This window comes from Trichosurus vulpecula, chromosome 1 (genome assembly GCF_011100635.1).
Source record: "Trichosurus vulpecula isolate mTriVul1 chromosome 1, mTriVul1.pri, whole genome shotgun sequence".
Lineage (NCBI taxonomy): Eukaryota > Metazoa > Chordata > Mammalia > Diprotodontia > Phalangeridae > Trichosurus > Trichosurus vulpecula.
This window is the reverse complement of record NC_050573.1, coordinates 20,942,641-20,958,233: the sequence shown is the minus strand read 5'-3', so window position 1 is coordinate 20,958,233 and position 15,593 is coordinate 20,942,641. Positions and strand designations below refer to the sequence as shown.

At 50.2% G+C, this 15,593-nt stretch overlaps 1 protein-coding gene across 7 annotated transcripts in view; it reads right to left on the bottom strand.

The window, feature by feature from the left end:
• Positions 1-3,564: 3,564 nt before the first annotated feature.
• The window catches only part of GIT2 (GIT ArfGAP 2), a 59,637-nt gene continuing 47,608 nt past the window's right edge, over positions 3,565-15,593 (bottom strand). For 5 of the 7 annotated variants that reach the window (XM_036741998.1, XM_036741997.1, XM_036741999.1 and 2 more), the window contains 4 exons: positions 14,699-14,781; positions 13,460-13,648; positions 7,216-7,279; positions 6,285-6,612 (listed from right to left, as the gene is read on the bottom strand). In XM_036741998.1, coding sequence (XP_036597893.1) covers positions 6,400-6,612; positions 7,216-7,279; positions 13,460-13,648; positions 14,699-14,781 — 549 coding nt within the window. In that variant the 3' untranslated portion in view covers positions 6,285-6,399. Of the gene's footprint in view, positions 6,613-7,215; positions 7,280-13,459; positions 13,649-14,698; positions 14,782-15,593 lie in introns of all 7 variants that reach the window. The other 2 variants (XM_036741996.1, XM_036741994.1) reach the window with 1 other exon arrangement.

Here is a 15,593-nt window from a genome sequence, read left to right as displayed (position 1 = left end):
TGAGTGACTTGCCCAGGGCCACACTGCTATTAAATATCTGAGGCTGGACTTGAACTCGGGCCTGACTGCAGGACCCACCCTCAAGTGTGGAGGCAGGAGCATATTTAGAGGACTAATGAATGGGGAGATGAACCTCAGGCCCCCCCAGAGCATCCTCTCAGGGATTCTTCACTTAGGTTCTGTAAACTCAGTTTAAAAAATATTTTGACAAGTGTATTCCTTTGTAATCCTACATGTTTTACACATGCAAAATCATCCTGGGAAGGAGCCAAGAGCACAAAAAAGGCGAAAAACCCCACTTCAGGCAGCTCCTCCAAGGCCCCAGAGACTGCAAGCTTCTTAAGGGCAGAGACTGTTTCCTTTGTTTGTTTCTTCCAACTTTAGTGGGAGGTACACAGCAGATGCTTAATAAATGCTTACTGCTTGTTCACTCTTGTTTTTGGTTACTCATTGTCTTTAATTATCATTATCATTAGTTATTAACCATTACTCTTGGGGTTTTTAGTCAGATCTATTGATTCCAAAGGACTGTAAGCTTCTTGAGGACAGGCACAGCTTCCTTTCTTGTCCTCACACCCCCAGAACCGAGACGGTAGCTGGCATACTGTAGGCATTTAATAATGCCTATTGATTATGTGGGGAAAGGGCATGTGTTCTTCAATTTGGGGGGGGGCAGTAGACCCCTCTGGCAGTTTGGAGGCGCCTGCGCACCTTTTCAGAATCCTATTTTTAAATGCATATTTAGAGAGCCGTGAATTAAAGCAAGGGCGCCAACCAAGATGGAAACCCTTCTGTCAGAAGATGCCCAGGAGGGACTGGGAGGGATTGGGAGGGCTTGAGGTGGGGTGGGGCTGAAATGGTGAGAGGAAGGAGTCTGGGGAGCTAAGAAGACGGGTTCGAAGGCAGCGAAAAATGTGAGACTTAGATGGGGGTGGGGGGTGGCAGGAGAGACCCGAGCTACTGGGAAGGAGAGCGGGAAGAAGATGGATAGAGTGAGAGGGGAGAAAGGGAAGTCAGGAGGCTGTGGGGGGAGGGGTGGGGAGCGAGCTGGCAATCAGCAGGCATTGATTAGGCACTTAACTGTGTGCCAGGCGCTGGGCTAAACACTGGGGGGGGGACACACACAAGGAAAGGCAAACCCGGTTCCTGCCCTCAGGCAGCCTGCATTCTAATGGGGGGACCACATCTCCATAAATATGTGTGTATGTGTGTGTATATATATACACACACTGTATACATGTACGCCTCCACACACACACTATATATATACACATACATAATTCACATGCCATACACACACATACACACCCACATAATATATGCACCATATACACACATATATAATACACACACCACATACACCCATTATCTACATATACTATATATACAGGCCATATATCACACACACTGCATATGCATAGACACTATACACACACATACACGTAACATACATGGTAGATGGAGATGAATATTAGCCTTAGAGGAAAAGGGACGAGGAGCTGTGGGGACCAGGGAAGGAAGCGGTGCTTCAGCCGAGTGTTACAGGAAGCCAGGGATTCTAAGAGACCAAGGATTCTCAGGAGCACGGTGGGCGTGAGGCACAGCGATGAGATAGTCCAGTACGGCTGGTTCACAGAATAGAGGGCATAGAAGGAAGTGATATATTAATAGACTCACGACAGAAAGGGGCCGTGTTGTGAAGTGCTTTAAGTGCCAGCCGCATGAGTTTCCATTTGATCGTGGGGCATCGGCAGAGGTGATTGAGTCAGACTTACACTTTCAGAAACATGGCTTCTTTGCGTGGAGAATGGGTTGGAGCAGCACAGAGCTGAGGCAGAGTCCAATTGAGAAACTTTCAATAATCCAGGTGAGATGTGATGAGGCCTGAACTTGTGAGTTGAAAGGGACTGAAAATTACCGGAGTGAAAGAATGTAAGACTTGGCAACTGATTAGACAGGTGGGTTAAGAGAGAGGAGTCAAGAGCTGACACTAGGGTTTTGTGTACATAGATGACCAGAAGGATGTGGCACCCTGGACCACTGGTAACAGGAAAGCTTGGAAGAAGGGCAGGACAAGTGGAGTTTGAGGTATCTATGGGACATCCAGTTGGAATTACCCAACAGGCAGCTGGTGATGGGTGACTAACTCAGGAGACATAAGCTGGATAAACAGATCTGGGAATCATAAGATTGGAGACTTTGAGCTAGAAGGGACCTTAGAGATTGTCTAATCTAGCCCCTTTATTTTACAGGTGAGGAAACTGAGGCCCACAGGGATTGACTCGCCCAGGGTCTCCCACAGGTGGTGTTAAAAACAGGATTATAATCTAGGTCTCTGACCCTCAGTCACTCAAACTCCCCTTTTCCTAAATTCATGGTTGACTTTGACTCTTTCATTTTGTCCTCACTGCAGATCAGTTACCAAGTTCTGCCGGTTCTGTTTCCATCTGCCCCCTTATGCCTGCCGGTACCTTCCACCTTCAGTGCTCAGCCCATTCCTATTCTGCCCCGAAAACCTGACTCAACCGCCATCTCCTACTTTTGTTCTGCAACTCTTAACACATGTACTGTGTAACATTGTGCGCCATTTTTAGAGCATAAGCCCTCTGAGGTCAGGCATTCTTGGCTTCTGTATTTGTCATCTCCAATGCTCAGGAAGCACAGCGCTTCATGGGAGAAATGTGCTTCCTTCTCCTTCTTCTAGCTATGCCGTTTTCCCTGTAGCTTCCTATCTTTCCAGCATCCAGGAGAGTAGATTGCTTGCTGCCGTGAAGCCCAACACTTGAGCTCTTCTCTTCCCCACCCATCCATCTTCCCTGGTTCTCTTAAGGATCCACTTACACTAAACCACAGGGCCTTTAAGGTTACCCTTAATCTTAGATTGTAGCTGCTTGTCAGAGAATGGGGGAAGCATCGAGGGGCAACTTACTTTCCCTAATACTAATAAATGAAAGTCCTCCCTGCCAGCCTCCATGAGGGGACCTCTCTATCCATCACACAGGATGACAGAGAACTGGAGGGGTGCTTAGAAGTCTAATCAAGAGCCCTCATCCTACAGTGAGGCCCAGAGAGGTAAATGGACTTTCGCAAGGCCACACAGGTACAATAAAAGAGCTGGGACTGGAACCTGGGTCTTCTGACTCCAGACCCAGTTAGAAGGGCTCTTGGGATTACTGGGCCCAACTCTCTTATTTCAGAGGAGGAAGAAACTCACGTTCCCAGAAGGAAAGTGCTATTCACCATCGTACCTCATACAATGTAGGCATCTGATAAACGTCGGTCGTCAAATTTGAAATGACTTGCCCAAAGGCACACAGCCAGTTAGTAACCGAGCCAAGTCTTAAGTCAGTGTCCAGAGCCCCCCATCCAATTCCTTCCATCTCACCATGCTCACCAGTAGGTGACACCAGATTCATTATCCCAGGGGCAAGAGAGACCCACGAAGGAATGGATAGATGGGTGGACGAGTGGATGGATGGGTGAGTGGTGGAACACCCGAATCTCTTGGGTTTAGAACCAAGGGGGAAGGGTCAGTCGGTTGGGAGGACACCATCACCAGCCATGGACATTTGTAAAGCCTGTTTATTGCATAACTAGCAGGCACATGATGCAAAACAATTTTACAACACTTAAAAGGTTGTACAGTAATTACAGTAAGAGAATGTACAACAAAAGCGAAATCCTAAGTACAGAACGATGAGTGACGCCGATAAATACATTTTTCAATAAAAAGGCATTTTTGTTTTTCCTATGCAGCATTTTTGGAAAGGAAAGGATTTCACTCCGACCAGGACAAGGAAAAAAACATGAGATGAACTTGCTGGAAGCTCACTGATGCACCTGCAGAAAGAAGGGCCTCCTGTGAGGTCCCGCAAGCGAAGTCACATCAGCGACTGTGTCCCAGATCCCGAGCTGCGCCTCGGAGGGCCCAGCTCTCCCCTTTTTGGCAAACGGGAACGAGTTGCACCCGAAAAGCAGGATGGGATCTTGGGCTGAGGGGCCTTGAGGGGAAAGGCGTTTGTAACGTCTGCTCCTAAAGTGCCACTGTTCATAAAGTGCACCTCTGTCCTCTTGGCTTCTCAGAAAGGGAGCAATACATGCTTTCAGAAGAAAAACAGACATCACAACGAGGGCTCTTTGGTGCCCTCCAAGCCTGACACGTGCAAAAGGGGACCAGAAACAACCCCCCGGGCGAGGTGCCCTTGGCCAACAGACCAGAAAGCCTCTGGGATGGGGCAGGCGCAACACGGACCACTGAAGATCGCTTCCATTCCTGCAGACTGTGCTAATTAAGGATTCCTCTGTGTGGTTCTGGCACTGCCCGGCCACAGAGAAAGCGCTCACACCGCAACGTCTCGCCTACACACGCTTCTGCTTCCTCCATCTTTCTTGGGACACTGTTTACCATTTAGGAACAAAGTGGTCACTTGAGATGAGCTCATCAATATGCTGAAAATAGCTTAGTTTTCCCAATACTTGAGACATTCTGTCTTCTAATCAATTCATTAATGGCACCAATTCAGAATTGTCATCTGCGTTTCCATAGGATTCACATGGCTAAGGTTGGGGGGCCAAACCAAATGGGAGGAACAAATATTTACAAGGTAGAAGGACGACGAGAGGGCACCACGTACAATCAGAGTTACTAGGCAGTTGTTTGGTTTTTTTAGAACAAAAATACAGTGACCCTTCCACCCCCAGCTGCCCCTAAGGCAGTGACAGCAACAGCCCCACATGAGTATCTGACAAGGTTATGGCACTTGGTGGCAATGCAAACAAGGGGATAAGAATGACAGGAAACGAGTCCTTCCCCCAACATGCGCGCGTGCACATGCGCACACGCACACGCGCACGCACACACACGCGCGCACACGCACGCACGCACGCGCACGCACACGTGCGCACACGCACACACACACGCATACACACACGCACGCACACGCACACGCACACCCTTTATCTTCAAGAGAGCACATCTGGGGTGAAAACTCAATCTGCAATGTATTGGAAATGCTACCATGGAGTGATTCCATGACAGGTACGGCCAAAGCTACAAATGTTTCTGCATCAAACCACGGACAAGCTTCGACAAAATCTGAAGTAGTGGATCACATTTTACTGTGATTATTCCAATGGGTTCATCTGCAAAAGTGACAAGTAGGTTATTGCAGATGTAATTTTAAAAAAGAGAGAGCCAGCCAACGCCCTCGTAACAAACAGCAATGATGGACCTATTTTAAGGGCACGGTCCAGCGGCATACGAGGGTATGCAGCCACGGCAACCACGGACAGGAACACTCTCAAACGACCCAGTCCCCAGAGGCCACACTTCACATAGACCTTTACAGTCAGGGTGAATGGACCATCTGGACCCAGGGCCCAGAAGCCATGGTTGACAATCCGTCATAGCTCTGGGACATTTGGCAGGTGAGGAGTATGTGTGCCCGGGGAGTTTTTCCCAAGTGGTGAAAACCAGCTCAGGGAGCATGAAGACTCATCCTGCAGGGAATTCTTACAAGACAAAGAAGCGACGCCTGTAGGCTGATGGGGGACGAAGGAACACTGAGTTCTGTGGCAGGGGTGACCAAGGCTGTTTCTGACTTTTGACCTCAGTCAATGTCAGCAGCAGCATCTGAGGGGGCTCTAGAGAAACAACCATGGCTTACTCAACACATGTGTATCTCTGCAGTCAGTACTCATAAAAAACCTCTGCTCTATAATCATAAGGCTTTAAAAGGCCTTACCCAGACACAAAGCCTGCAGCTGGTGGTCCTGGCCCAACCTAACCTAACAATAAAGAAAGATCGTGGTCTCTGTTCCAGGGTGAGATGTGAGAGGACCAGCCTGTAGATAAGTTACAGTGCATCATCTCCACCCTGCTGGTCCCCATGCTTCCTTCCACGGCCGGGGATCAGAAAGGGGCCAGGACCTTTCCCGGCATGGGCTTGGACACCCCAAATTTCCCAGGCATTGCAGGAACCTGGTGAAATTTTGGTAATTGCACAATGCTTATATATGGGACAGAGACTGTAGAGTTTGAATCCAATTGTCTCGAGGACATTTTTTTCTAAAGCTCTTTTCATAGTTTTAACCAGAGACGACGTGAAGTTGCTGGAGATGACAAACATCAAGACTTTTTTGCATGTAATGGACAAGTCAACCCAAGAGCAGTTTACAACACACTAGGATCAGTAACGAAACTGGCAAAACAGGCACAAAATAAGGCAAGTGGGTTAAATTAATAGTGGAAAATTTGTTAGAAAACATGCAAAAATAATACTGAGTTTTATTTTAAAAAGTTTACTCTGCCACTAATTTTTTTTTTTGTAAAAATCTGTAAAGTTCCATGTCTAAATCTGAAATCAGATCTTACAAAGACTAAAAAACCAACGAGGCGCCTTAGTGGTTGTTCTCTTTGGTGGTGATGGTCACCAGTTGCTTAGCTGCCTTGGCGATGTCGTATGCACACTGAATGACCTGCTGGGTGACCAGCTGGATGTCTGCAGGACAACTGGACTCCCCTGGCAGGGTTTTCTTGCACTCTGACTGGAGTCTGTAGGCACTGGATGTCAGGAGGCGCAGGGAAGTCCTCACCATATCAGATTTGGGTTTCTACAGAGATAAAATTAAACAAAACCATCTTCTCAAATGCACACTAAAAGTTGGTCAGGGTGGGGAATCCTTCTAGGTCCTTGGATGCGGCCTTTGGAGTCCAAGTTTTACAGAAAAAAATCCTTTTATTCAGGGGATTTGTTCTGTGATGTTTGGATTCAGTCAAAGGACTGCACTTGAGGACCTAGTGGGCCACATGTGGCCTCAAGGTTGCAGGTTCCCCACTCCTGATTGGTTTATCTGGCGTGTTATCAACTGGCATACTCTATTAACCAACGATTTCATGGACTGATGGTCCAGTAACTGACACCACAGCCGAGATCCAGAAGTTGCTTTCTCTCAGAGTTCTCATTATGTGCTACAGAATGCTTGTGAGATCAGGGATTTAGAAATTGGATTAAGATCCAGAATGGACCTTTGAGCTTATCCAAGACCAACCCCTTTCACTTTACAGATGGGGAGCCTGAGGCCCACAGAGGATGAGAAGCAAATAGCAGAGCAGACAACAACTGAAGAAGGCCCCCGACCCTCTGATTCCAATCCCCGGGTTCCATTTATTTCATTGGGTTGATGCTCCAGTAGGACCCCAGACTCATGACTTACTTTGGGGAAGAGGGCTGCCATTTCAGTCACGGCCACGTGTATCCTCTCCGAACACGGAATATAACTGCAAGATGAAGCAAGATATTACTCAAAAGCAACAATCTATTTCAGAGTGTGGGGCTGTCCAATGGTTTAGCCACCACTCCTTCAGAAGCAAAGTCACCGTGAAGAACCCGTGGGAGAGGGCTGGGGGCTCTCAGAGGCCTCAGGCCGTTGGGAGGGTGCCTGGCCTCACATGCGGCCAGGAAGTGCAGGTCCTTGGATGAAACAGGAAGTTGGTGATACAACAGGGGATGGAGGTGGGGGGGTCCACAGCCCACTGCTGGCAGAGATGCCGGGGCTCCTTGAGGCCTTTCTCTGCACACTCAGCACAGCACCTGGCTGGCATGTGGCAATCACTCCAGTGGTCACTGGAGGAAAGGGAAGATTCGAGAGGCCGCACAGAGGTGTGCACACCAGTCAAGCACCCTGCTCTGTCCAGCGGCTGTTTACTCCTTCCAGGCCTGGTCTCCTTGGTTCCTGATACAGAATAAAGATTCTTGGGCAAAAGGCTTCAGAAGTCACAGGGTCACAGGGAGATGAAAAACAGTAACCCGAGAGCCATTTCTGGCCCAATTTTATTTCCTGAAAGGAACTCTTTGAGCCTTTGCAGTGGTCAGAGAGTTGATGTCTATAAATGTAAATAAACACGTACAAGGTGAACAGAAATGCAGGCTCATGCTCCCAAATGAACTACATTAAAAACAGAAGAATGACCGCAAGGACATCCCAATATTCACCTTTTACTAACACAACTATCTCAGGATTACTGGACACCTCAGGACAGTGCTGCTACTCAATTAGATACCAGAGGCCTTTAGGAAGCAGCCACTGGGTGCCAGGCCTGGCTGAGGCCCAGACCCCTACAGGGCAGCCCCCAGCCCACATCCTGTCTTCCACTGAACACACTCCTTCATCAAGGCCTCTGGGACACCAAAGGACCACAAGTCTCTTGACATCCTAAGCTGGTGACATTGACAATGAAGACTTTTAATGAAGCTAAAAAACATGCATATTTTTCCATACAAATCCAACTCTCGAGAAAATCTCCTTAGTAAAGAAATACTTGACTAAAGTGGATTCTCTGCTAATAAAAAACTTGTGGCTGAAAAACTCAAAGGACTAATCACTGACCCTTCCAGGGCCTGTCAGGAAGCAGCGATGAAATGCCCCAGGCCCTGCAGGGGCAGGGGAAGAGACTGAGACCTTGCTCTCCAGGGACTCCCAACGGAGTGAAGAAGACCACCTGCCAACAACTATCACTGCTGCTCCTGGTGGCCTCATCAGCCCTCTCATCTCTGAGAGGCTCAGATGGACCTCTCTGCCAACCTCCGGTGGCCCCTCAGATGTCTCCAGCAGGGTGTCCAGTAGACATGGCAAGCTCGACCTGCCCCAAACTGACCTTGTTCTCTTCCCCCTCCCCCTCCCACCCCCTTCTCCTCCTTTCCCTGCCCCCCTCCCAGACCCTCACCCTGGGCTCCTCCCTCTCTCATTCCCCACATCCAAGATGGTGCCAAGGCCTGGTGTTTCTTCCGCTTCCCTTCTCTCTGTGTCTCAAACACTGCCCTGGTAAAAGCCTCAGACTCCCTGCCTCCAGCCTCTCCAGGACACTCGCTGCCCAACTGATCTTCCGTAAGCACAAACCTAATCACGCCACCATTCAGTCACTTCCACAGGCTTCCTTTTGCCTCCAGGATTAAAGAGAAAAACATCTGGCTTTTAAAGCCCCTCACAACTTGGCCCCCTCCTCCTTTGTAGCCTTCTTGCTCCTTACACTCCACCATGTACTTGGTGACTTGGTGACAGTGGCCTCCTGGTACTTCCTCACACCAGATCCTCCATCTCCAGACTCTGGGCCTTTGTACTGACCATCCTCCCCGCCCTGGCTCCTCTGTCTCAGCTGGAATCCCCCCTTCTCTGCTGCCTTTCCCGATCTCCTTCCTGCAAGGGCCTTCCCGCGGCTGGCTTCCCGGCCTAGCGCTGGCTGCTGGCACGTGGCAGGCCCACAATGCATGTTTGATGAGTGATGGTCAAAAAAAGTTAAGTGCAGAATAAATCGGGGAGAATCACGAGCACTGAGGGGCTCGGCAGAGGCCACTCAGAGAAGGGGGGATCCCGGCTGAACCTGGAGGACAGGGAGGGCACCCCAGTGGCTTGTGGAGGGAGAACAAGGAACCAGCGATCACCGGATCACCAAGGACATGGAGAGGGGTAAAGAGGCTCGGCAGGGTCATTTCCTTAAATTTCTCAAACATCTGTTTTACCACATTTTTTCTCTATAAAGTACAAAAGCCGACTTCTTAGTTTATTCTGTAAGATGATATAATCTTTTACTTGTCCACTTAATTACCATAATAAATCTAACTCTAAGAAAGCGGCTTTGATCGAGGCTATCTGAAGCCTATCTGAGCGGCAGGGTCGTGCAATGGGTGGCGAGCTTGTGCTCTAGGCACTCTCCCAGACCAGAAGTGGAAGAGAAGGTGCCAGTGTGCGCTGGGGGAGGGAGTTTCTTTACCTTGGAGAGGTCACATGAAGTAGGTGACAGAGCCCTGGACCTCGGGGATCTGGGTTAGACTCCCCCCTAACCCTGGGCAAGTTACTTCATTTTGTCTGCCTCAGTCTCCTCAACTGTAAAACAAGGAAGCTGGGCTTCACGGCCCCTCAGGCCCTGCTGGCTCTATCCCATGATCCCACTGGCCTGTCTCTGTTCTGTTTTAATCCTATAAATTCATTATGACACGCATTTAGATCAAAATAACCCTCCCCCGCCCCATCTCTCCACCTTCCCTTAGAGACTTTCACTGGCCTTCTGAGACAAAGCCGGACCAGCTCTTCCTTTATAGCCCAGTCTGATATGCGGTCATTTCTGAAGGCAACTGCACCAAGGTCTAACCACACACACAACAAGACCATTCATGCTACTCAGGAAAGGGGCTATCAACGTATTCTCCAAGAATTCTACCTAAAACCAAGCCTGTTTCAGGCCTCACATCTCGGACATTCATCTGGTTCCAGTTTCCATTTAGGGCCAGAAGGCCAGGACACTCTCCAGGCCACAAGAAAAAGGAATTTTCCCTCTGGCCTCTTTGAAGAATCTGCTCCCTCCCAATGCTTGTAGGTAATTCTTAGAAAACACAGAAGGAAGCAGTGATTAAGGAGGAGGCCCCTTCAGGAGGGGGGATATTTGTGTCCATGTGACATTGAGAACCTGCTCTATAGCCTTTCATGCCTAATGTGAGACTTGTGGTCAGCCCTGGGATGAGCGTGTATGTGTGCAGAGGGAGTACAGAGAGAGACAGAGACATGGAAGCGGGGGAGAGAAAGATAGAAGAGAGACAAGGAGGGAGGGAGAGGGAGACAGGGAGAGAGAGACAGAGAGAGAGAGAGAGACAGAGAGAGAGAGAGAGAGAGAGAGAGAGAGACATGGGGGGAGAGAGAGATAGAAGAGACTGGGAGAGAGAGGGGAGAGGGAGAGAGAGATGGGGGTGAGGGGTGGGGAGACAGAGAGATACACAGAGACTGCCACTGTGGTCAATGGCTTCGAGGGCCAGCACCTGTGCACTCCTGAATGATCTATTACAAGAGAATAAACATTAAGAAAGAGCACTGAGGGAGGAAGCGAGAGGGGCAGGGCATGTGCTGAAGATGTACTCTGCAGGAACTGAGGTGGAGAGCCTCTACCAGCAGGAAGGGCCAGTGAGGGAGGCCACCTCCCAGCCCTTGGCCTAGCCACCCCTCCAAGGGGGCCCAGCCAAGCCGAGCAGGGAGAATGCTGCCTTTGGCATCCCAGCCCAGCCACTTAGCACCTGGGGGACTCAAGGCGTGAGGGTTTAACCCCTTAGCTGCCTTGCCCGAACAAACTTAGGCCCCTGCACTGCCTTGCCCGCACAAACTTAGGCCCCCACGTGTGGATTAAATAAATGCCTCGTCCGCTCAGCTGGCGGCGCCATGCACAGGGAAACATCAAGACAGACTGGGTCCTGGACTTCAAGCGGCTGCTTCTTTAAGAGCTGCCATCCTGGAATGTCCTCCCTCGATCTCAGGAAAACTCTGTTGTTTTCCTGCTTGTTTCCTGCCCATTTCGCTCTCCCCTGAGCCAAAGACAGAGGACGGATGTGGGACGAGAGCTGTCCTGCACCCTCTGGAGGCACAAAGGGACCCCAGGAAGACATGTCTGTTTCTAACACACACAAGAGAGAACAAGAAAAACAGGCCGATTCCTGTTTCAGAACCAAACATGGAGCTCATGAATTAGGAACAAGGAAAAAGAAAGGGAATGTGTTCCAGGGAGCGAGAACCGCACTACCTCACCCTGCCACAGTGCTTTAAGCTTTCCTGAGCCCCTGGAGAATCCTTCTGAGAACAGTCATCTTCTGCCAATGAAAGAGGCTATAAATCTGGGCTGTGCAAAGTGATGAGACCCCAGCAGCAGCCCTGTGACTGACTGCTACTTTCTGTATCTCATGGGACAAAGCTGCTAGGAAGCCTTTACTGCGGCACCAAGGGCAGCGAGCCAGAGGAAAGCGGGGAAGAACCTGTGGCTGAGCAGTGACCTTGCTCAGGGCCTCTACTCGGCAGATACTGCACCTGCAGAGCCACAAAGGCACAGAAGCCGTGGGAGAACAGAACTGGAGCAAGAAGGAAGGCCAGGAGGCATCAGGTGTGAGCGCCCCAGGGCTGGGGCTGACAGCGCTGCCCCTTAGACATGGGACCCCTCAGTGGTAAAACTCTGCTGCGCGAGGGGGAGGGTGGCCCACTTTGTTTCTGAATTCTGAACTCAGCTTTCCTAAGCACAACTCTTCACACTTGCTGGAAACCCTAATAGGACCATCAGAATACACTGCCAGGTCAAGTACCCAGAGGCCAAAGCCAGCCACCTGGGTGACCCTGGCCAAATGACACCACCGCTGCCAGCCTTAGCTTCCTCATCTGTGAAGCGGGTTAAGAACAGCCCCTATTTCACAGTGTTGTTACAAGGATCCAATGAGATTTTTGTGAAGTGCTTCACCTTAAAGCAACACATAAATGTGAACTGTCTCTACTTCCTTATTAAAGAATTCTACTTTTCAGCACCTTTGAGGAGGCTGACTCCAGAAAGAGAACCGAACCTATGTAAGTCAGAGAAAAAGCAAATAATGTCCTGGAAGTAACAAGTGACCCCACCCGGCACTGGGTTTGACTCAGAAAGAACCAGAGGGAGGGTTTGTCTAAGGAGCTTCCTTTCCCTACACAGAAAGAAAAAGCCCTTGAGGTAATGATCAGATAATCTTTCACTTAGGATTAACTTGTTTTTGGCAAGAAAAATGCCCCCAAAGGAATCAGCCCATCAGTGTCCACACAACCTTGTGGTATAAAAGTGATCACCTCCGGCACAGCAACAGCAGAAGAACCAGGGATGGCCTGGGAGACGTCCATGGGACATCGGGCAAGCCTCTGCTTTCTTCAGATTAAGAGCAAACAGCACCCAAGTCTACACGGATACCACCACCACCACCACTGCCCACTAACCTTAACTACTACTACTGCTAGTCCTACTAACACTACTACCACCAGCTAATGCCATAAGCAGCGTCGACACAGCATCCCACGTTTTACAAGCATCTTATTTTATTGTCACAAAAACCCTGAGAGATGAGGGTTCTTATTATCCCCATTTTACAGATGGTAAACTGAGAGACTTGTCCAGGGTCACCCAACCAGTGAGTATCAGCATCTGGATTTGAATTCAGGGCTTCCTGACTCCACGCAGGAAGATATTTATGATGCCATAGACTGTGCCTGCCGTTTCCATTTGGTTTTTACTTTATTTAAAGATTTTCAAAAATGAACATTTCTAAAATGTAACTGTTACAATTTCACAGACTCCGAGAATCTCAGAACTGCAAGGCCCAAGAGGCTCCTAGGTCAGCGACACCATCCCCAACCAGGACCGTCCAGGGAGGGGAAGCCGGCCACCTCCATGTGCCACCCTGATCACAGCGCAGATCAAGGTGCAGCCAGCCTCTCTATAACCTCTGCCTCCCCAGCCCAAACACGTCTCTAATGTCCTGTTCTCACAGGACAGTTCTCCAAAGCGCTGGGCACAGCCATGCGAATGTCACATCTTAATTGACAGATTAATCACAGAAACGGCCGCCTCTCTTCCTGTTCTCGCAGCCCCAGAGCGCCCGCCTGGCAGGTTCTGGATCCCAATGCCTCAGCTTACCTGTCATGCTTGTTTTCTTGGGCTGCTCTCAAGAGCTCCTGGATATTCTTGGTGATCTGTTCGGTTTTCCGAATGACGTCTTCTGTGCTTGGAAGGGTAGAACTCGACACGCCGTGGGGGTCTCCCACCTCGGGGATGGCTGCCTCCCCGGGCCAGATGACGCTCCGCTGTCTGGCCTTCCTGCCTGACCTAGGAAGGTGAGGGATGAAGCACACGAGGCTGATGAGTGAGGGATGTGCTCACTGTCCTTTGGAACGTAAAGGGGGAGTCTGGGGGCATGGCGCCACATCTCAGTCTCTTCCTTGCATCATGAGGCAGTTATGGCTCCACCTCAGGGCTGCACACAATTACGGAGACAACATGGCGCCAGCGATGGGAGTCAGAGGACTTGGGGCGGAATCTGGCTCTCCACTTCCCGTCTCTGTGACATAGGCAAGCCACTTTATCCTAGGCTCGTTTCTGGCCTCAATGACCTCTAAGGTCTTCTCCTGAGCTAGAGTCTCATATTTTAGATTTCCTTTCACAGAAAAGGTATAATGAGGAAGACTAATAATGGCGGCAGGAGTGGATTCTTCTTATTCCTGGCGTCTCCCCTACAGAAGGCAATCCCATGGCCACCAATGGAGAGCTAGAATAGGAATGGCATGTTCCCTTTAGAGTGAACAAGATCATTGTGGAAATTCATGTAGAAATATTGCGGAAAGAGACAGAGAGGGTAGGGAGAATGAGGAAGGGAGGAGAGAGGGAGAGAAAGGGAGAAAGGGGGGGAAGAGAGACAGAGATGAGGGAGAGGAGGAAAGGAGGGAGAGACAGAGACAGAGAGGGAGAGGGAGTGGGGGGGAGGGAATGAGAGGGAGAGACAGACAGAGACGAGGGAAAGGAGGAAAGGAGGGAGAAACAGAGACAGAGAGATGGAGGGGGGGGGAGGGGGGGAGAAGGAGATGGGGGAGAAAGGAAGGAAGAGGGGTTGAGAGAGGCAGACAGAAAGAGACAGGAGAGAGGAGGGAAAAAGGTAGAAAGGGAGAGACACAGATTGAGACAGAGACAGAGAGGAGTGAGGGGGGGAGGGAAGGAGAGGGAGACAGACAGATGGGCCTCTCTGGCTCTGCCATGGACCACGACCCCACCTAGGCTTTGGATTTTGGCCCAGCTGATTTGTTCGCAAGCCTAGAGCAGGAGGGCACAGGCAGGGATGCCTGAGCCAGGCCCTCCCCTCCACTCCACATGGGCCCTACATACCCTGTGTCGTCCAGCTCAGAGTCAGGGGTGGCGTTGTCATAGTCACTCTCAGGCACACTGTTCTGCTTCTCTAATTTGGAAGCCTAAAACAAACAGAAAAGTGCCTGTTCCCAAAAGCCACAACACCCTCCAAAGCGCCCTCCTTCAGCATCTGAGGACTTGGCTTTGCTTCCATATAACTAAGGACTGGAGCTAACCCTCCAACGGAAACACAAGCAGCAGGATAAGGGGGCCGCGATTCTCTTCCCTGATCCAAAGATCCAGTTACTCTAGCCTGGCAAGTGTGGCGCCATCCCCGGGGAGAAGCCCTCTTGGCAGAAAGGCCCATCCATGGAAGCCCCCCTAAAAAGCCGATGTGGGAGTCTAGAACAATCCAATTGACTGACAGGACAGATCCCAATTTAGACATCTATGGAAGGAGGTGGAACGGACCTGAGGGAGCGTCTCGCACACTGAGGCCCACAGAAGATATGTGGCTTGCCCAAGATCACACAGCTAACATGGAGCAAGACCTGGGGCGTGCAGCTCCAACTTCCACCCTCTAGAGGCCCCTGTGCAAAACAGCAAGGATGCTGGAACAAAGTCAGGAGAAGCAGAAATCTCTGTGAGCCTCAGTTTCCTCATGTGTAGAGAGAGACGAATTACACAGGCCGCTGGGCTGCTGTGAGCGGAGGGCTCACAACCTCCAAGGTGCCCCATGAAGGGGGTTTCTGTCAGGACTGAGCTTGGGAACTATTCTGGGATAAAGCCAAAAGGCATGTGAAGATAAGGACTCTCCTTTGCACAGAAGCTGGAGAAGAGGACCCAGTGCCACACAGGCTGGGGCCCATCCCAGGTGACTTGAGAGGCCAGGAGACTTTGCCCGGGTGAGGCTGCTCTGAAGAGTGTGACAAAG